Raw genomic sequence first — 22,695 nt, forward strand, 5'->3', positions numbered from 1 at the left:
GACAGCCAAGGTGGCAAAGTGAGGAAGATACACAGCCAAGAGACACACATTTGGTTGTTTAGCCTTAAGAACAGGAGGCTGAGGGGAGACGTTCTCGCTCTCTACAACTACCTGAAAGGAGGTTGTAGCATGGAGGTTGTTGGTCTCTTCTCCCAAGTAGCAAGTGATAGGACATGAGGAAACGGCCTCAAGTTGCATCAGGGGAGATTTAGATTGGATATTAGGAAAAAATTCTTCACAAAAAGGGTTGTCAGGCATTGGGGGAGTGGTGGAGTCACCATCTCTGGAGGTGTTTAAAAGGTGTTTAGATAAGGCTCTTAAGGACATGGTCTAGTGCTAGAGTTAGGTTATAGTTGGACTCGATGATCCTGAGAGTCTCCTCCAACTGAAATGATTCTATGACTCTACATCGCACCCAATTTCCAAGCACGAACACATCATTCCCGCCTCAGGCTCGCCATGCTGCGCTCTAGCACCCCCTGGCGGCCCGCGCAAGACACCAAGCAGGTCTCGGTCAGCGCAGCCGGAGCCCGGGGCCGGAGGGGGCCCGGGAGGGTCGGCGGGGGCCGGGGAACCGCGGTACCGCGGTTCCCCGGCCCCCGCCGACCCTCCCGGGCCCCCTCCGGCCCCTACTAGTCGCGAATGAAAAAATAACACACTTACTTGTTGGAAGTGCCGTGCAAATTGGTGAGGAGCGTGAAGTTGTTCCTCACACTCCGTAGACTCGCCAGCACCTATGAGGGAGGCAAAACCGGAGAAGTCATCTTCTCCACCTTTTTCTATTTTATTTTATTTTATTTTTTTTAATAAGAGAGGCCAACAGGCTCGCAACGTACCTGGGCAAAAGGTGTGACGATCAGGTCGTCGCCATGCCTAGGGAGAAATGGAGGAAAATGTGTGAATTCACCTCCAACAGGGACTCATTCACCACAGAGAAATGTCGCCCGTGACAACAAAAAACACCAACCCCCCCCCCCCCACACCAAATAAACAAACCAAACAAAAAACATTAACCCATGAAGCGTTTATTTAACACTACATAAAATCACGCTCCTAACGGAAAAGTCTCACAGTGTATATCCAAAACCAACCCGGCTGGAGCGACCGTTCAGATCGGTAACATCAGGCAATAAAAGCCAGGAAATTCAAAAGTTAAGGCAGCACGCTCACACCGCAGTGGAAAAAAATAAAACCATAACAGCCCAGGGAAAGGTCACCTTTGAATTTCCTGGCTTTTGTTGATCTCTCTCACAGTCTTTAATGCTATTCAGACTCTGGGTTTTGTCCGGCTGTTTTCATCATGGAAGGTTTGAGCAAAAGTTCTGAGAAAAATCGTCATTCTGTGATCACCACCGTCGATATGAGTTGGGTTCTTTTGGTGATATCATATATAACACTTGTATGGGATGATGCCAGCTCCCCAAGGGCCACAGGAGCCTTGATACCTGCAGTAAATAACCACCTCTAACTGGAAGCAGCTGTGAAGATGGAGAAATGAGGGCGGTGGGCACAGCTCCCCCCACCCCATCACACACAGTGCAATTGTTAAAATCCCCCGTTTACACAAAACAGGGTATTTTCAAAGTCTGGAGTGGTTACTTTGTCCCTAGTAAATATTTACTAAATGTTAACTTAACAGAGAGGGATGTTCTCCTCCAGGAGAATTCTCCTCATGGTTCTCACTAATATTTAGATTTCTATTTCATGACAAAACTTGTAGGGCTTTCATGACAGTTAAACTTTTTTTTTTTTTTAATAGCTTAATGGTCGCTTTAAAACTTTAAACTGTGCCTTTTAAAATAAAGGGCTGCAAATCCAGGACACTCATTTAAGCTCCACACTCTGTGTTGTATTGATCCTCTCAAGCTCCACCATCTGTCACAGCTCTCTGCTGAATTTTCTGCTCAGTTCTGGCGAGCAACCCATGACAGAAAACAGGATAGAGAAGAGTAATACTGCACATATAAGTACAGTCATATTTCTATTGTCCAGGCTAATGCAGCGTTAGCTACTTAAGAAAAAGCAGAGGTGATGTTAACCAGGCCCTGAGAATACACAGTGAGGGTCTAGCGGAGAAAAGAGTGCGCAAAAAATCACCAAGCAAGGCACATGCTGGAGTGACAGGGCTTTCCTGCCCACAGCCCTGGTGGGGACATGGGCGTCTCTGCCTTGAGCACAGTTCCGGCTTTACCCTGAGAGTAGCTTTACACTGTGAGTAGCTGCAAGCACTTCACACCCCAAATACAAACTGCCATGTCAAGAACCAGTAGCAAGAAAGGCAAAATGCAAAAAAATCTCTGTTATTTCAGGGTACAGATTTGAAAGCTCCTCTGCTAAATTATGGAGAAAAAGGGAATATTTCAAAGATGGGACAGGGAGAGGGAGGTCATGCCTTGGCAGACCACAGAAGTGACTGTTTTGGGCAGTCAGGCTATGAAATGTGGGTACCACCCACAAGCACCTCTTCACAGAGCTCAGGGCGGGGCATGTGAAGTTCTTAGTTACCATAAAATTAGACATGAGCTGATGCTTACTGTTCACTTGGGAGAGAAGAGTTCCTGGACATGGTCTTTGGCGACAAGTCGTAGTCGCTGTCGGACCTGTAGAGGAAGGACTCCCTGCGCTGGCTGTGGCCCGGGAACGTGGTGTGCAGCACGAGTCCTGCCGAGGAGCCGGCCTGCGGGTCCAGCGGGCTGCGTCCCGGCGACGGGCCATTCTCCACATCGAAGCTGCGAACAAAACAAAACACACGCTGCGTGTCACACACATCTGCCAAAAGATGTTTTTTCAGTGTGTGTGTCACCTCTGCGTTGCCCACACCGTGTCATTTGCTCAGTGCAGGAGACGCAGGGCTACATTTACCGGAGCTTCTTGCCAGCTTATTTCTATTTTATGCAAGCAGAACTCTGCGTTACAATAAAACATTTACCCCTGAGGCTTCTTTCCTGACTACATCTGCTCTGTCTCCCTTCAGTCTGCATTTCTCTAAACTCGGCACAGTTCCTGTCCCTCTCAGCATGAACACACAGCAGCCAAATGTCGTCCCCAAGCTCCGCAGCATTCCCCACGCCATCCCCATGGCCGCCGTGTTTGTACAAGTTCAATTTGCCAAACCTCACTCCGAGCCTTAGAGTTGCAACCGGGACTAAAGAAGCTCTGACATGGCACTGTCCTCCAGCCAAGCCCTGTCCCCATCCAAACTTTTGAAATCCTGCAAGACTGGTGAAGACTTTGCAGTCCTACAAGCTGGATGCCCAATATCTCTTTTCAGCCATAGTTCACATCTCAACCATTCAAGATACTCATTCAGTGAATGTCAAACAGTTGGCCTGCAAAATGGAGGACTGCTTTATTTTTTTTTTTTAAAAGCCCCAAACTTTCTGTCACCGTTTCCATTATACACCCACTTTCTTATGGTCTCATAACTTGGCTGCCGCAACTTGTGGCTGAAGTCACCCTGGACACTTTAGCAAGTGACACCCCTCGTAAACCTTGAAAATAAGCAGGTTGGCCTCCTTTCCTTGTGCATTTGGATCTGAAAGAAATACCACATGTGTGACCATGTTCCAGCTGAGCCAAGTGAAACACGGGTGCATTCAGTATGAATTTCCTTGCCTCTGGAAGCCTGAGGCTTCATCTTACAGCAGGAGCTGAGCTCTTGCTCCTACCAGGGCACATGCTTTTCCCTGTTGCCGATATTCTCCCAATTTATTGTGCCTGGTGACCGCCCCAAACTGCAGCGCCCAGCTGGGCAGCACCCAGACTGCAGCCACAGCACTGAGCTTTTCACTGCTGCAAGAGGAGGCAGAGAAAGTGTCCAGGCAACAAACAAAACCAAAAACAACCCAGCAAAACCTCCAGCAGATCTGAAAGTAGGTAACACACATAATCATGAAAAAGAAAAGGAGTCTGTGTCCAGTTGCAAATGTATCTTGGCTTAGTCTCCTCTACTGTGAGTCCATCCATACACACAGGGATTCAATACAGGTCGACCGAGGGATAAATGGGAAGAGGAAAACAAACACCAGACACTGAAGAAGGGAATCACACGTAGACAAAGTCTCAGAGAAAACCACGAACTTGAAGGTGCCATCGCTGAACTTGATCTGCGCTATTTAGACACGAGGCCACGGAGAACGAATATCCAAGCAGGCTCAGAACCAAGGCAGCCTCTCCCCACTAAGACAGTGACCCAACACCTCAGAGCATTAACACCTTCCGCCTCCTGATCAGCAAATCTGATTAAAATCCACCGAGCTGTGGTGTGACACCAAACTGTGTCCAGCCACGCAGGAGGGGACGCAGGAGCTGCCCTGGGAGCAGCGGTGACAATGAAACATGGGCCACCGAGCTGCTTCCCGGAGCTTTTAACTTCAAACGCCAGCTACTTCATGTAAAGAATGACTGGTGAACTACAGAACAATTTATCAAACATCAGCAATAATACATTGCGTGTGAGAGGTTGCATACTTGGCTCGAGCAGTCATATTTATAACGTAAATATTTATTTACAGTTGTGTATGTGCTTGGGTGCTCAGACAGTTACTTCTGATGTCTCCAGAAACTACTTACTGGGGTGGAGCAATAAAAGACAAAGTCTCCTGCAAGTTTATTCTGTTCCTCATGGCTGCAGACTGAGGGTAACAGGTCTCGAGCAATTTGGTCCTATGTCCTGTTCCTCAAGGATTAAAAAATGCACAAGAACATGCATTTAATGAATGCAATTAAAAAAATGCATAAGCACCAGTGCAAAGCCCAAGGCAGGGTACCAGTACAACACAGCACGCACTGAAGAGGATTCCTATGTCTACCATGCCTCACTGCAACATTTACTTACCCAACTGCTTAAGTACATCTTGAAACTCATAACGGCTCAATAAATATTCTTTTCCTTTACTCTTTATTATCTGCTCTTTTACCAATGACAGCTTGAGTACACTTTATTTGTAGCCACAGAGTAATCAACCAAAGGAACTCGTCTCTGGCTACAAACAACTGCCAGCTGATAATTAATCCATGCCTATTCAGAAAATTAACTCTGATTACTCAAAATACTGGATTGCAAAACCTTCAGTCGAGAACATTTAGTTTACTGACATGAGTGGAAATACAGCACTGAGCTAAATCTGAGCATTTAGCTGAGCAGAGCTGCTTCTGGCTGCTTGGTACTGCTGGCTGGTAGGCACCAGCAATGGCTTTGGGAAGAAAAGTTAACACACCCTCTCCCTCTTTCAACATAATAGAAAAGTTCTCTGCCAGTCTCGGCCTTTCTGAGTCACTCCTGCAGGAATTCCCACCTAATCCTGAAGTCTTTCAATACCTTTGGAGGACAGCACGGGGAAAGGTGCGGGTTAACCCTTGGTGGAGGGAACAGTTTGCCTGAACCCTGTGAGTTTTCCCAATTTCTACAGCACTTGCAGCTCATGCTAGCATGAGCCGGAGACATTCTGGACACCGCAGCACGGATCGTGCGGTTAATCCAGCTGGAAAAGCATTTTTATTTCTTTCCACAAGTTTAGCTCTCAGCCATGCCAGTCCCCTCATCTGGCTCGCCTTCCTTGGGCCTGATCCAGCATTTGGCCAACACAAAATTCCTCCCCCAAAACTGAAGGTTAACTGTGAGTTTGTAGTTACTTCTAACAAAATTGTGCTCGTGAATAGGGACGGACAGTAGTATGGCTGGGTGGGCAGGGTGTTCACCAGCATGGCCAAAATCCAGGTGTAAGTCTCTGCTGTGGTGGTTTTTAGTTACGAGAATTCCAATATGGGAAACTATTTCCTCCAGATGACCCAACATTAAGAGAATGTGGCCTGAAATACAAAGAACAAGGGCTTAACCTTGTGATTTTCAATCTCTGCTGCACACTAAGTTCACCGGTTGTTCTTGGTTTGTACAACAGCCCATCTGGAATCACATCCTGATGCAAAAAAACCCCTCCCAACAAACAATTGATGAAATTGCTAAGAATCGCAACTAGATTGCAAAGCTACACTCTCAGAGCTGAATTTTCCACTATTTTTATTCACTGGGAGTTAACTGATGAGATCTGCTGGAAAAACTTAATCATCAGTGTGGTATCATGTTCAGAATAGTCCGCAGTCCTCTCCAAAGCTTGCAGAACCCCACAGAGGAAAATAAAGCCGTATTTGTCTAGTTAAAAATACGGATGGCACAGCACAAAGCACCCGCACAATAGCCTAGAGAAAAAAAAAGCTAAAATTTACTTTGCAGTTTATCTTTAGGCAACAGCTCTTGCAGTCAAGAGAGCCCTTTTGTGAAACGACATTGGCACAGCAGCACCCAAGAAGTGGCAGCACCTCCAGCAGTAAAAAATCAGGGAACAAAACCCAGGGTTTTAAGTGAGCGGCGAGCAAAGAAGGGGACAGCAGGTGGCAGGAGTTAGCTGCGGCTCTCTCAACACGCAGCCATGGGGACGTTTTCTTTGGGCTTAAGGGAAGATGTGACTAACACGGTAACGAATGGAGGAAATACGCAGGAGAAATTACACTCAACTGCAAAACACAACGAGCTTCCAGGTGTCATTCTGCAAAACAAAGAAAAGCAAACCCCAAGTGTCCAAATTCTGTAGATTTTTACAGTCAGGACTACAATTTCTCTACATTAAAAGCTACTACAGTGCTTTATCACAGGGGGAAAAGTCCAACCGAGCCAGCGCAGGCAGCATCCCCATCGCCCTCCAGCTGCCTTCACCCCTACCCGGCAATGGGACCAGCTCCCTGCAGTGTGTGAGGACCTGTTCCCATCAAACCAGTCCTAAACCAGTCCCAAACCAGTCCTAAACCAGCCCTGCTCCTTCCCACAGCACCACACCACCCTCGCATGAAAACACAGACACTGCCCAGGTGTCCTGACCAGAGATGCTGCCTCCAACTTATCCACCAATTCAGCTTCCCAGCTCTTTGCTCCACCTCGGCTAGGGGCTCTTGGCACACAACTTTTTGGTGAAGTAGCGATAAGGAAGAGACGGCATCGGGAATGCGTTGTCCCTGGATTAGTGTCGCCTGCCAGCAGCCTTGGAATGTGGCAAGATTTGGCATAAAACTGAAAAATAAGATTGCGCCATTATTTTTTATGTAATTCAGAGTCATTTGAATAGTCACTGCAAGTCAAATGGTTACCATGAGAGCTACACAGCCCCACGGTTTGTTTCCAGATCTGTACCATGAAAGACAGACACATTTAAGTCTATCAAACCAGACCGGCTTATGTATTTTTTGTCTATGGTATGAATTTACACTCTTCCTGAGGATGACAGCGCTGACTCTCTGAAAGGCCTCACCATCTGCTCTGCCTTCCCAGGCTCATTCCTCAGGGCATCACCCCTCATCTTCGGTATCAAATATGTTTCCAAAATACAGTATTTCAAGAAGTTTGAGCAGACTCTCTGCTCATTATAAAGATCCTCTCACAATCATTAGAGCCCTGTTTCTCACCAAGACATTCAGCTGCAATTTTAACACCATTAGCAACAAAAAATGCTGTTTCTTACATCTTCGGATCTGCACAGGCATGACTGCTTCTCACTGCTATCTAATTTTGTGCACCTGTTTCCCATTATCAGAACAGCTTGCTGTTTGTTTTTTGGTTTTTTTTTCTAAACAATCTTTTAGGTGGAAAACCCTGTGCTTGAAACCATCAGCACCTAACAGAACAGGATCGGACACGATGACGTCCGCTGCAGATACCACAGCACGAGGCTCCTCGGGGTTGAACGCTCCCGGCACCACAGGTATTTGTGCTTTTTTCACCCTCCCGACCTTCTCCCACCAAGGGGAACACATTCTAGCGCTCAGGGGCCACCCAAAAGTGTCCAAACCCCCCTGCCAGGCTTGGATCCTCACTCTTTTTTATCTTCAGAGCCTGAACACCCGTTGCCCCCTGAGATGTGGCCACCAAGGTCCCTGCAGCCCCCAACCAGCACCGTGTGTCACAGCTGCCTAGCTGGGAAAACCCAGCAGCGCTTGCTTAAGTGTTTGTAATGTAAACTGTCATCTGCTCCTAAACGTGTTATTAAGCCTCCATGTGTATCATAAAGCAAAAAAATAAATGTTTGCTTGAATTTGTTATCTCTGAATATAGAAGTTCACCCTTCCTAGCAGCAATCTTGTTCAGAGGGTCCAAGGGAGGAAGAACAACACCCACAGCCCCTCTGCCATGGCATGGGATGGGGCCAGGAATGAGCCTGCCTTATCCTGGCAGGCTGCTTTGAACCACAGCCCTGATTCCAACACCTGGAGTCAGAGGTAAACCTGGTGGTGCTCCCTTAGCAGCCCGGGTCCCTCTTCAGCATTGCACAAAGACAGAAATGAATATACACAGCCAGAGCCCCTGCATCTCTCGAGCATCTTGCCGGCAGTACCCTGGCAAGGCTCACGGTATGCACAGCAGCGAACATTGGTTCAGCCACCAGCTCGCCACAAGCACGGTTGGGTTTTCAGGGTTGTCACAAAGCACTTGTTTAGTTTTTTTAAAGTCCTGTTCACTACAAAGATGCCATTGTGCTACCTGCTTGTCCAGCATCTGTAGCAACCACTGCCTGAAACTCTCAGCATCTTGTACGTCAGGTCGTTAAGCTGTTAGTTTTCCCCACTGTCACCAACTCGCTGGCCACCGAGATGTGGAACCACCATGCACATGCACACCTAAGGACGGCACACCACACTGGGTCGAGCCCTCTGCAACCTTGCAATTGCTCCAATGGTCACCAGGAGATGGTCAGAAAAGTACAGGAAAACAGTAAAAATGAGTTTGGATTTTCTTCTAGCACGGAGTGTTCCAAGAAACCTAATCCTTTTCATGTTTACTACAGATAAGTAGCCTGACGTTATCCTGTAACAAGCTAACATCATGTGGTTGTTTAAGTTCCCTCAAAGAATAAATCCTGAATTCTATAAACCAGTTGTTATTTTTCCAAATGCACATCCTGGGCTACTTTATCATCTTACTATGGTTCACTGCCATTAATGTCTGTAAAATGCAAGACACAGTCAAACACAGCAGACACCCTCCCTGTTTTCATCTCCAGAGCTTGTAAACGCAGACAGGAGTTAGCGTGACCACTCTCAGCACAGGCAGCAAGGCCACTTCCTAAGGGCTTTAGTGTCTATTTCCTCCTGAAAATATTCTAGCCGGCAACTAACAGAGTAGCTGCCGTCTTCCCTATCTATCACTGTGGCCCAAGCCGCGGTACTAACGATGCACTACCCCCTGGGCAGCATTTACACAGCCCTTCTCACCCTGCGGGCTTTCTGCCCAGCACCCTCCAAGCCCCTCACAGCTCAGCAGCACCAGGTTTGCTCCACACGCTTGTGTTGTGCTGCAGAACCCAGCTGCCTCTCATTGGGGGACAATTACCATCTTTAACTGGAGGGACAGTTACCATTTTTCGTTGGAGGGACAATGACCACCTCTTCCCCGCAGGAACGGTGCTGGACAAGCGGTCACGTGGGGCCAGCGCGCTACTCCTCACCAGACACTCCGTGGATTTTGGCATCACCTGCTCGGCGAAGCGGTGCTGATCTGTTTACATTCAAGTGACGGGACAGTATTTATCCCAGCCTGGCCTGGCTGTTAAGCTCTGTGCAGTGTCAGTTCAGCTTTTACAGCTGCAGCTCAGCACTGTAACATTTTACAGACTCTTTCCCAATAGACGAGACACAGATGTCACCTCCTGTGGGGAGGAGGCTGTTTGTGGTGTGTCAGGGGATGGGGACCCCCATGCAGGGCTGCAGCCGAGCCCGGTGCTTTCTGCGGGCTCTGGGATACCCTACAGCATCTCTGACAATGGATTATGGTTGGACTCGATGATCTGGAGCATCTCTTGCAACTGGAATAATTCTATTCTGTGAGCCCAGCTCCTTCTCCAGCACCAGCCTGAGGTGGGCAATTCCACCCAGCAAGTGTGTACGCAGGGTCTGGCCTCACATTTTCCCCATCAGGGCATTACTGGCAATAAAAGGGGAATTACAGTTTATACTGCATCTTTTATCAATGAATCCTAGCATATCTCATATACCTTTTAAGTGTAATCTGCTCTTAACACTCTCCCCAAAGCATACAGTGTGTCAATGGCAAACACAAGCCATCCAGCAAACAAGCTCTCCTTCCAGTACAGAGGAAAGCGTTCCCGTATCTGTACAGAACAGGAGCACCAGGAGGCTGCTGGCCAGAGCCGTGGTTTATTTTGTCCTGACCTTACAAAGCAGATCACAGACTTCCTGCACTAATGTTTTAAACTGCCCTCAGACCATCTACAACATCCAAAGTCCAACAGGGGATGTGTGGAAAGCTGCTGCACTGAGAAATGCACCAAGTCTTTTCACTCGATTAATAAAATAATTATTTGACCTGCTTTTTGGATTGATCTCCATAATTGGTATCTGTGCTCCCTGCCAGCAAAAGGACAGTAAAATGTCCTAAGATGGTATTCGGATTATTAAATCCTTTGGAGACTTGGCCCTCCTCAAAATAATTATTCTGGTTGGGTACATTTCAGCAGAATTATACTGGCTTCACATCTTTCAAATGTCTGTACTCTTCATCTTTTAAATCAACAGGAAAAGACACTGTACATAGCAAATGGCAAAGGATCCTGATGTGATTTCAAGGGTAATAGTTTTTACAGCTCTTATTGATCATTTCAGGCCCAGCAGAAGCTTAGTGCAAAAGTAGCCTCATCCAAAGCGTGAGCATCTGCCAACTGGTATTTAAGGACAAAACATGAAGGATGGAAAAATCTGGCCCTTTGGCAGAAAGCTGAGTGTTTACTCTGCCTGTTTGGTTTGGCACATCCCAGGGTCCTGCAATAATGAACGGTACCAACACCTCATGGTTAATACAACCACAATTAAATATTTGCTGTAACTACTTCACTGCCAGGCGTGGTATTTCCATCATCGCCACAGCTCAGCAAAGGCAGGGAAAAGGCTCATGGGTTTGGATTTAAATTACAGCTCCTCACCCGCTCTGGTCAATCCCAGCCGCACTCACCATTCTTCTCACTGCTCATCTGTTTTATAGCCATTAACACATCAGGATCTTGACGGAGAGGCCAGAGGGGCTCAGGTCATTCATCCTGCTCAAACTCCCACTGAGGGATGATGCTTCTCCTGCTTCCCTATGTGTACCAGGGGAAAGGTTGGGAGAGGAGACGAGATCTTCAAGCTAAAGGACAACACTGGCACCAGAACAAGTGAGTATAAAATAACAGGAATTAATTAAGACTGCAAATCGGAGGAAAATCTCTTGCCTCAAGAGCAGACAGATCACTGAACAGCTTTCCTGTAGGAGTGATGGGGGTAAACACCAACTTGATGTTATTCCTGCTGGGATTAATAGCAGAACTGACTCCAACACCGCGGGACGGAGCCTCATCTCCCAGCTGGCACTTGGGTTTTGCCCCGAGGGACACAGAAGGGACCCCCATCCTGGCTCACTCGTTGGGAGCCGATTCCTGTGGTGCCGACATTTCCCCATTGGTGTCTGTGAGTCACCAGCAATAAGCTGTGTCCCACCGAACATCCACCCGCTCTGCAGAAGCACCTTCATTTGGGGGGTTTCAGAGGGAGACACTTGGCAGGTTTGGGGTTTCCTCGTCCCCTTCCCATGTCCCCAACAGCGCACAGAGAAAGCAGAAAGCTGACCCCCAAACCCCTTCCTTCCTGCATGGAGCCCAAGTGGAGCGGGCAGGCGGCATGGGGAGACGCGAGCGAGACTCAAGCAAGGGGCTGGTGTCAAGAGCAGGTTGCACCGTCCCAAACGAGCACCCTCGGCAGAGCCTCTGCCACCACCGCCGCTACTGTAGCTCTAGGTAAGCCCCACACCTCAGCATGTGAGCAGGCATAGGCTGTAAAAACAAAGCGTTCTATCTGCTGGCATGCACATTACAGAATTTCCATACATTGCATTTTTACTGACGATAGCAAGCTGGAAGGGACACCCGAGCAGTGACACTGTGCCTGCCCATGCTCCCTCCCTTCCTCCTCAGGCTGTTTGAAAACAAAAGGGAGAAAAAGAGGGTGAATTTAAACCACAGATTTCTAGTTTCTGCTATTAAATCACAGGGTCTGAGATGAGCTTTAATAATTCCGGACAGTAAAACAGACCTAGCAGAAGGAAAACCTTCTACAACATGGAGAGAAGACAGAAATGGTGGGCAGCAAGAGCAAAACCTTCTAGAGGAGCGACCATGGGCCCTAAAAGCCAGGCAGGGCAGAGATTTTGCAGATTTCATGTAGTTTGTGCCAACTGCTGAGCTCACACGGTCAAAACAAGGCCCCAGATTTTCCAGGTGTGGTGGAGCTCAGGATGTCGGTCTTTGCAGACCAGCCAGCAATTGATCGCAGAACGCTTCAGGAAGGATGCAAACATTATTACCCACTACATATGATATCCGTTATATACATTTTTTTCCTTTAACCTTTCTAGCTTCCTTACAGCTTGCTTCTCCATCCAAAGAAGTCTTCTAAACCCCAGCGTGTCGTGTCCCACCTCTGTGGGTGCCTTTGCTGCCCAGACATGGGCAGTTCTCATCCCAGCCCTCCTGCTCCCACCCAGATCGTGCAGGAACCTTCGCTCTGTCCCCAGCTCCCATCGCCAGCCTGAAATTCCCAGCTCACCACATCCTTTACAGGCAGTTTCACAAGCAACTTGTGACTCCCCTGCAGCAAGTTTGGGCTTGTAACACTCTGCGTTGTCTTACTGCCACATTATCTCCTTGCTCAAGTCCTTCCCCAGCACATCATCCTGCCACAAAGCCCTTTGGAAAAGGTCCTACCAGCCTCCTCACGCCACGGCATTAGACACACGGCATCTCCATCAACCCCTCTGTGCTGCCTCTCTATAAACCTCTTGGGAAGGAACCATTTCTCTGATGTAAAAGCAGACAGTGCACTGTTGGCACCCAAAATATCATTTAATAACACTCTTATTTTCTATAGACCTGCTTCAGGGCTCATTTTGATCTTCCTTAATTAGCGGTCCCTGAGAAGCCCTGTTTCATGTGGAAAATCGCTTGCTGGAACCACTATTTTGGAGTCACTTACTACATATCATAAAGCTGTGCTGTTCAAAAGAAAGAGAGATGTGGGAATACCAAGCAAAATACACCACAGCCCCAAACTATGAATATATTAAATGCAGCTATAAGTCATCAAGTCCAGTACTAGCAAACGATGCAGCAAATCAGCCACAATACCTGGAGATCAAGAAGAAATATTAGCAGAGTACTTGCTACAATTGATTACCATTTAATAATGCAAAAGGTTAAGTCTTCAGTGTGAATAAGCATAAATGTGTAGGCATGGCACAAAATCATTATATCTGATTGCAGTTCAAGATTCACGTCATCAGAGCAAAAGCTGCATTCTTGAGCTAACAGAATTTAGACATTCCGAGTGTTTTGTTGAATTAGCAAAGGCTTGTGCTGAGGTAACAGGCAGGACAGAGGTCATCAAATGGGCCCATTTGAAAACAAATGGAGCAAACGTGTGAAAACCTCATCCCGGTGATGCCGGGATGCCGAGCAAACACCCCAGTGCACATCAACACCTCCTGCCAGGGCTGAGCCCCGCGGTACGTGTTCCATGCCCGTTTTCCAATCAATAATTCTATAAATGTGGACGTGAATGTTCTTCCTGCGGCTCAGCACTGAACGGGGGTGTTCATCCTTCATCTGCTCGCGGAAAAGCTGCATGTGCTAGATCGCTGCTAGCCATATCATTTACATTGGAAAGATGGATTAAAATTAGCCTGTTCAAGCTCAGATTAAATCCCAGCAGGAGACTGGAAGGAGGTTTAGCACCGGCCCACATCTTCCCACCCCAGCTCAGGCATCTGTCCTCTCCAGCCCTATCTGAGATGCAGCATCTGAAACTTTTCCCCTTCCTCGCTCTGCTTTTGCTGAACTCCAGCAGAAATCCATCCCCTTCCTTATTTCAAGCTCTGTGCTTTCAGGTTAGGAAACCTTTTTTGCAAATGTGTTGATGCACTTGGAACTGGACGATGGCCAAGAAACCAATCAGTCCTGGGGCGAGCGGGACTGAGAGCGTCTGGAAAAGATCAAGATTACAGACCCAGGGTGGGAGACAAACAACGGGTATTCCCTTCATACCGCCCGGCCAGAAGAAAATGTGACACGCAGTATTAATAACCTGGCGTCACCCAGCAGAACATCTGACCGAGGGGGACATCAAATGCCACGCAGATACCGAGGGCTGGATGGCAAGTCATGTGAAGAGCAAACGAGATAGCTGGGTGGCATGAGATGCAACCGAGGAACAAACTCTAATGTCAAGCCCTTTTGTGCTTAGCGGAGTCAGCCCTAAATAGTTTGTGATTTTTTGCGTTCTGCCAAGGTGCTGCTTTAATTGGGCAAGGGAGAATGTTCAGCATGGTCAACAACAGAGTGGAGAGGGAAATGGCATGTGCCTGGCTGAGACACCACGTAGAAGTCACCCTGCTTAAGTGCCAGGAACGCATCTTATTCATCATGGCTTTTTACTTTACTATTGTAAGAAACATTCTCCATGACTTAATCCAACAACACAACCCTTTTTTGTGTACGCTATTAACCAGCCACTCACAGAAACCAAATTCTGCCTAAATTTATACTTGCAGGCTCCACCAGTCTCAGCAAGCAGAGCCAGAATTAACACCCATCCCTTCTCATTTCCTTGGGTGAGGTAGAAGCAAAAAGCCACCGACTGAGACAGCCTGATAAAATAACCATGGGTAACTTGGTGGATCTCATCCCTGACGTGACCCTTCTGCATGCTGGCCCGGTGCCTTGGTGGCACCGCAGAGCTCTTACCTTTGCAGTGAGGACAACTCTTGCTGGTGGCACAAAGCTCTCTCTGGGAGCAGGAGCTGAAACCTTCTGGGTGCCTTCAAGACACCACAGGATGGTTGGGATTGGAAGGGACCTCTGGAGATCACCCAGTCCAACCCACCTGCTAAAGCAGGTTCACCTAGAGTACATCGAAAGTTGAACTAACTTCTAAATGGTCACGGTGACCCATGGAAGGATGTGGCTTCTCAAGCAAATCTGTGACGGAGAAAATGTGAGTGAGCATAACTGAGCTGCTTACTGAGTTCAATTTAATCGATTAGTTAATAAATCCCAGTACTTCGTCACAGAAGTAACATCCTAGCAACGCTCCTCCCTAGATCTCGCAGCAGCTCCATAATAATCTGAAGAGCGTCTTTAGTGCTTGAACCTCATTCCAGCACAAAGGCGTTCAATAGCAGCATTCAAGCCTAGAGGAGCTGGACTGGCTGCACTCTGGCTTCACAAGAGCAGGAAATTCTTTCCGCAGTCTAAGAAAGAAAAATCACTTAGCACAAATAAAGTCTCTTTTAAAAAACACTGATTAAATAGATATTCACAAGCTAAAGCACAATGGCTTTGATGGAGCCATTGCAACCCATTATATAAATCCTCATTCACGCCCAGGAGAGCTTTTCCTGTTTTAATAACAGAAGGGAAAATGCAACCACGTAAAAGATATTGAATTGCATAAAAATGTGTGACTGGTAAGTTCAAGATTGAAAACTCCGAGAAGCGAAGAGATGGAGAGTTTGGGCTGGAGGCCTCGGCTGTGCCGGGTCCCTTGGCTCAGCGCACCGGGGGTCGCTTGGATCCAGCACCACAGCCCCGGGGATGCGGAATTATCCCCTTCTGAAGAAGAGGAATTAATTGCAGAGTTTATTTATGGGAGTGCTGACAAGGAAAGCAAAGTGTTGAGTGAGGGGGCTGGTGGATAATAAGAAACTCTGTCCCTTATGCTATAAACGTTCCTCCTCAGCATGTACATCACCCCAGCACCTCCCAACCATGCACTAAGCACCACTGCTAACGTACGTTCCCAGCACACTATTCATATTTCCATATACCGTTGTACTAGCACGTCAGGCCTGATCGAAAGCAAGACTTTTGCAAGAGCTTTGGCAATTTTCCATGTTTCCTCCCAAGAATGGATTTTTTTTTTGTCAGAATCCGCTTCTTAACACATTTAATCTGAAATAAATCTATAATATTGCATCAGTCATTAGCTGGACTTGCTTTACTGGAGCTAAAACTAGTCTGGGAAAGCAGCACTAAATGTAGAGCTTAATAAAGTAGTTTTTAAAACACTGTATAATTTTATTGCAATAAAGCAAAAGGGGGTTGGCTTGTTCTTCCAGACTCCACTCCAAACAATTTACTATCTTAGATGAAGAAAAATGCAGGCAGCCTTTTGTGATTTGAGGGAAACAAGCGCATTTGGTATATACCCACTTCTAAACTTCGCTCACAGATGCCTGCTCCTCCAGCTGATATTTATTCCTCAGATTTTCAAGACAGCACTCGACACAGCCAGATGCAGATACGGCATCTCCTCCGCTGCCACCCTCTCTGTTCTCAGAAGTGTCTCTAACCGCAAGTCCATGAAATAAAGCTGTGACCAGGCGGCCTCGCTCACCCCAGAGTTACGGTGTCCTACAACACTGGGAGCTCAATGGCGCCACCAAGGTGGTAGTGAGGGACTTGACAACTTGGCCTGACACCAGGACTCAAAGCAGAATCGGGATTCTCGTTGCAACTGCATCAAGAAGCACGTTGAGCTCAAGAGGTCTGTATCTTCAGGAGCAGACAACGCGTAATGAAGAAGTTCCTAATGCTGCCTTTCTCCTCTGGGCTGGACATAGGAGCTCTGCAGCGAGGTGGCCCTACAGGGGGTGGACAGGCATGTGCAAGAGCGACTTGGTGATGTGGGATGGCCAAGTACAATGCTCCCTGGACCTGTGGGGCATCCTCTCTTGCAAGAGATGATTGTAAAGGTCTTTTCCAACCAAAATGATTCCACATTTTTACCTCGGCTAGACCACAAACGCTTACCAGGGACACCTCCACCCCTGCAGAGCCCCATGGGCTCGCAGCTCACAGTCTGCTGCAGTCACCGCACTGCTCTGCTCCTCAGCTCTTCTCAGATCATGAGCTTCCAGTGTAGAGCTGAAGCTTTTCTCACCAATCCCCACATACATGATCTTAACTCCGTATTGCTGAACTTCATCAAGGCCAGGTGATCCTTCCATTGCTGTCCCACAATGTGCCACAGTGGGTGTGCAGAAGATCAAAAGATGGAATCAACACAAATTAAAACATTTCAGAAGATTTCTCAGGATTTACCCCTGAGAAACCCCATTTCTAACCTCCTCCAGCCCACGAGCTCTCCTTGCTGTACCCCAACTTCAGTGCGATTACCCTGCAGCTCGTTCTTCATCCACCTCACAGCTCTGGTTTAATCCACACCTGCAGCTTATGCCTCACCATGTCATGTACGGCACCACATGGAACATTTTAAGACAGAAATCTACTGCATTTACTTGATCTGGGGAAAAAAAAAAAAGCTGTCTAATTAGAAACACCCATTAGAACTGGGAATGCTGCACCCGAGAGACCCATTTCACCACTGCCTTCATATTTTTAATTAACCTCTCCTTCGAAACTAATTGCTAAACCATCTTTAAATGTCTACTCCTATGCTAAGAAAGTGCAAAGAATTGAACAGAAATGTCAAAATAGAGCATATAATAAAGACTGAAACAAAATTATATATGATCAGTGTAAACTGAACACAAAAATGTCATTTAGAGCTTTTCAAAACTCTTGCTAGTAAATTCTCAGGTTGTGTCAAGTTTATGGATCAGTTCTAAGGAACAGATTATTAGTAGAAGGACATAACTGCACCAGTGACTTCCCCAGGCACCCTCTGAGAGCCACAGCCTCACTTCTCCAACGTTAATTATTGTATTATATGTTTATATAAACATTGCAAACATCTGGGAAACGTGAGAAGAGATAGGAGGCTTCTCCAATTAACAGAGAGCTGCATCAAGGTTCCTTCCTCTGTGCTGTGAAAGGGGAATTTTGGGGTGGAATTCTGCAGATTCATTGACTCGGTGCCCCGTTGGCATCGGCAGAGCCGCTGCCTCTGACTCCGCTCCCCACAGCACCTGTGGCAAGACACAACAGGTTCATGCCCTTATTTTCCTAATATACAGCCTTTGAATCACTGCAAAATATATCAGTACCAAATACACCAACTCTACAGGGCAACTGCTTCATGCTCCATCCTGTCTCGGGCCCGATTATGCCAAAAAGCCCCAGATCTGTTCCTGTGGGTGACACAAGTGCCAGTAACACTTTGGTTGGGAAGGTCCCTGTCTACACACCCAAATGTACTTCGTGCCTCTGCCATGGCTCAGCCCACAAAGGGATTTCAACTGGGGACAAACACGACAGCATCTGCTGTTCCCAGCGGTACCAACAAGAACATGGGCGGCTTTGAAGTCTATCGCAAGGCTTTTTTTTCCTCTTTTCAGCTCTAGGCAAACACACAAAGAAAATAATCTCAATGCTATGGCAACTTTCCATGGACAAACTTGTCACCTACCTACAAATAAAGACGTGAACCTCAGCATTGCAGGTGGGCAGGAACACGACAAACAGCGCAGGGATCAAGATCTTCTGTCTCTGACACTGTTCCCTACATATCCATGTGTGACAACATTGAGAGAATTTCCCTGGTGATCAAGAGCCACAACTGAAGCACAAGGATTATAGAACCATAAAATCATTTTGATTGGAAAAGACCTTTAAGATCATCAAGTCCAACCGTTAACCCGACACTGCCAAGTCCACCTCATGTGCCCAAGAATCTCTTCTATGCATATTCTAGAAACACCGCAGGGAATCAAAACTTTACTCAAGTGAATTCTGGTGTCTTGGTTTCCCCTGTTCTGTCCACGTTTGTAAAAGATGCCAGAGGTGTTCCAAGGAGTGTCACCAGGGAAGGATTTCAGACTCCCTGGGGGGCTGGGGAGCACCACGAAGTGTCTCTGGAGCTTCTCCAGTGGCAGCAGCAGAAGTCACCGGGTGAGGTGGCCCACGCTGAGATGAGCACAGCAGGCACACAGTTAGTGGAGAATTATTAGTCTGAAGAAATCACCTGAAATTCTAATTCTGAGAAAAGTTTTCATTCTTAATATATATGTTTCTTAATGATTTCCTCTGCTGGTGTAAATCACGACATCTGAGGCACTGCTGAATCACGTTTTTGCAGGGGTCAGGGTGAGCCCGTATTGCACAGATATATGTAATATATATTGCATTTATCTACAAAGGAACTACAGAAGCAGGGTGCAAGCTGGTGTAGGACAGCAAGCTAAAGCAGCCCTCACATGCTGCTGGAAGGGGGACAGAGGGCTGGGAACGCTGCCCGGGATCCTGCCCCAGCCTTTGCCAAGAAAGGTTGGACCAGATGATCCTTGTGGTCCCTTCCAACCTGGGATTTGATGATTCTACAATAAACCTGCACGGACCAGTGCTTGGCAATGAAGGAACAAGCACGAGCTGGGGGAGGACTCGGGTGGCAGCAGATGCTCCTGAAAAGCTCGTGGATCTCCTGACCCCTCTGGGGGAGAGCCAGCGGCAATGAGGATAAATTCAGCACTTACAGGTCCAGCCCTCCTACCATCCAAGAAACAACGAGCCGTGGACTCCTCCGTGGAACTTCCCCTCCTACCAGCTTCCGAGATAACTCTACCCCAAATACTTGTCTATAAACTTACAAACCAGTGAACGATGCGCTAAACAGTTTCAGGGAAAAAAAACAAAACCAAAAAAAGGTGAAGTTTGTGCAACAGCATCTAGAAAGCTGTGTTATTGACACAGTCAAAATTAATACAAACAAGGTAAGACTTAATCTCTTAGTTCTTCTCATATTAAGTCATTCTGATGACTGAATTTTAAAATATAGAAGTGTTCTGAGAATATTTTGTAATTACAAACCAACAAGAAGAATCATCCAGGAGGAATAATTACATAATTTCTAGATGAACTGACTGCTTAGAAGAACTCGCAGCTCAGAAGAGCAGTAATAAATAGCTCCTCATATCATGACTGTTGCTGCGGCTGATGAGTCACCGCCGTCCCTGGGATCAGATCCCAGAATAGTCCTGCTACCCTGCGCACTGCATACAAAATTAGCCATGAGGGACTTACTATTAAATGAAACACATTTGGGGCTTTAGGATTCATGTGGTCATATTGTAAGAACAAAAGCTGTTAAGTATTTTACTTGAAGGCCATGAATTTGACACACCAAACCTGCAGGTGTCTGCTCTCCATCGGACAAAATGAGCATTTGCATGGCTGACCTAAGGGGTTTTCAGGTCACAATTCCAACCCAGTGCCTTCTGGTTCTGCCAGCACAAAACATCAGCTGAAATGTGCCTTCTGAGAGAAAAATACACCCAGTTTCATAGAAACATAAGGGAAGAGGGACAGGTATCTGTGACTAAGAGATCATCCAATTAAAATACATCTGCCTTACCAGCTGAAGCCCAATGTATCATTTTGATAGAGCTTAATTCAAAATGCACAACAAACTAGAATGAAACATGAGAAGTATCCTGCTATTGGGCTGCTCTATTAGCCTCCAAGAAACCTGCTAGAAGCACCAAGTTTCCTCTAATAAATATTTAACCATTTACTATTGAACATGCCTGTGCTTATGTGCAACACCTAAGTGTGGTTTCGGTTTATTTGTGATTTCCAGTGATATCAAAAGTCTTTGGGAACCGCAGGACAGGTCCTCATGCTGGCCATGGAAGGGACTGTCAGTCCAACAGGACTCAGAAATTATTTCCCCCCACCTGGTTTCACAACTTCAATTCCAAACATGGTTTGCTCTTTCATCTTCTGGTATTTTTGCACATCTCTAAGTGTCTCCGCATCCTTTACCTTCACAACAGAAAGCATATTAGGAACATCCAAAGTTTACTTTTGGGCTGAATAAAACCCTCTCCTGTGCATTATAAAATGATCTAGTACATATTACAAGTGAAAACAATTTCCAAGCAATGTCCAGTACTCAGCATAAGATAAAACGCTATCAATGTTATCCCACCTCAAGGTACCTGCTTCTGTCTTTTTGACACAGACCGCACCTTCGGATTTTGCCAGCCGGTAATTCTTCAGGCCTTTTCCCAGAACATTAGCTATTTTTATTTCATGTTGGTTTCTCACAAGAACTCCTATTCTGTCCTCCAAACACACACACAAAATTACAGAAAACCTTGTCTTTGCAGCAAGTGAACCAAAGCAGCATCTAGATGCATAATATGTGCTTTTAAGTGGGTGCCCAGTTAAATCAGGGGGTCCCTCCCTGGAGGGGATGTGTCCCCCCATGTCCTGCATCTCTTGCTCATCTCCCCCGCAGCACAACCTCCTTCTCAAAAACCACATAGGTGAAGCAGTTTCCTCGGGTGGAAAACACAAATAACCACTGAAATTACACACATGGGTATTTCAAGCTGGGTTCAAGGTTCCCTAAGCTGAAGAGGTGGGTTGACAGTGACAACAGCACCTTGTCCCCCCAGCTCCTGGGGTCCCCCCGCCACCCACCCCACTGCGTCGGCCTTATTTGCTGCTCTAATCCCTGAGCTCCTGGTAAGCGCACCAACTTGCTCGGAAATACGTCAGCCGCTGCCCTAGATACCGAGTCTGCGACACCAAACGGGCTTTTCCAGCCTGCACAGCGGCCACCAGATCATTTCTCACGTTATTCTCAGCATCTTCATCCCCGTTTTGCCTTTGCAGCCTCCCCACCCAAAGCACCGCTGCACTGCCGTCCACCCTGCCCCGCTCCCTCTCTTCTCCCTTTCTCTTAACTAATATTTGTCGCTTTTTCAGACTTTAGACAACGGGAGTTCTGCCCGTTTCTCTGCAGAGATGAATCCCTCCATCTCCCGCGGGATCCCCTGATGCTCCCTGGACCACGCGCTCACATCCTCACCCAACAGCCAGTTTTTCACACGGATTATAGCTCTGCCCTTCTGAGAGTCAGCTTGAATACTCAAAGCTGTATTTCATGCGCTCTGAAAAGCTAAATATATACTGTCTATCAAATTCGGTTCCTCTCCTAATTCTCTTACTCCTATAAACAAACCCACCGATCACATATGCTGCGTTCTGCTCATGCTTGTGCTTTTGACAGGGGGCCAAACCATCAAAATCAAAAGAGCTCCTGAGCCAGGGCAGGCAATACAATATATGCTTCTCTAAATGTAGCAAATTGGCTTTTAATAGGCTTTTAACAATGACAGATTTTAATTCTGTGGAAGCATTTGTCTAAGTGACTACCTGTGTATTTTAAAGACATACATTTGCTTTTTCTGGTCCTCTGCTTTTTCTATATTCCTATCCCCAAAACTGTGTTACTTAAATCATTCACTCATTCCAGCAGTTGATATTATCAACCTATCATGTTTTATCCATGACTTCTAAAAATATTTTATAATGGAATCAGGCCCTTTGGATTAATTCAGTTCCCTGTCATTTCACAGCACCCATTGCCTTCATCTGAGAAAACACAAATAGGCGGCCGGTTCACACGTCCTCGAGCCGTCAGGACTCACTCCTAGACAAAAACGGAGCATCATTATTCTTTCACATCCATTAGTAAATCTGGGGGCACAGAATGTGGCATTTAACAGAAGCACCCCCGTTATCCCCTGCAGATGCTGCGCGTGGTCCAGCAGCTCCTGCAAAGCAAAGGGGGAGGCTGAAGGGAAACTTCTTAATACTGGAGTCCACATCTGCCACTTGTATTGCAAACACAAGTTTCATG

At 46.9% G+C, this 22,695-nt stretch overlaps 1 protein-coding gene across 6 annotated transcripts in view; it reads right to left on the bottom strand.

Annotated features, from left to right (window-relative positions):
• PDE4B (phosphodiesterase 4B) overlaps positions 1 to 22,695 on the bottom strand; it is a 201,867-nt gene that overhangs the window by 54,953 nt on the left and 124,219 nt on the right. For all 6 annotated transcript variants that reach the window (XM_065071956.1, XM_065071957.1, XM_065071961.1 and 3 more), the window contains 3 exons: positions 2,535 to 2,729; positions 837 to 873; positions 664 to 734 (listed from right to left, as the gene is read on the bottom strand). In XM_065071956.1, coding sequence (XP_064928028.1) covers positions 664 to 734; positions 837 to 873; positions 2,535 to 2,729 — 303 coding nt within the window. The remainder of the gene's footprint in view (positions 1 to 663; positions 735 to 836; positions 874 to 2,534; positions 2,730 to 22,695) is intronic.

The sequence above is a fragment of the Columba livia genome, chromosome 8 (assembly GCF_036013475.1).
Source record: "Columba livia isolate bColLiv1 breed racing homer chromosome 8, bColLiv1.pat.W.v2, whole genome shotgun sequence".
NCBI lineage: Eukaryota > Metazoa > Chordata > Aves > Columbiformes > Columbidae > Columba > Columba livia.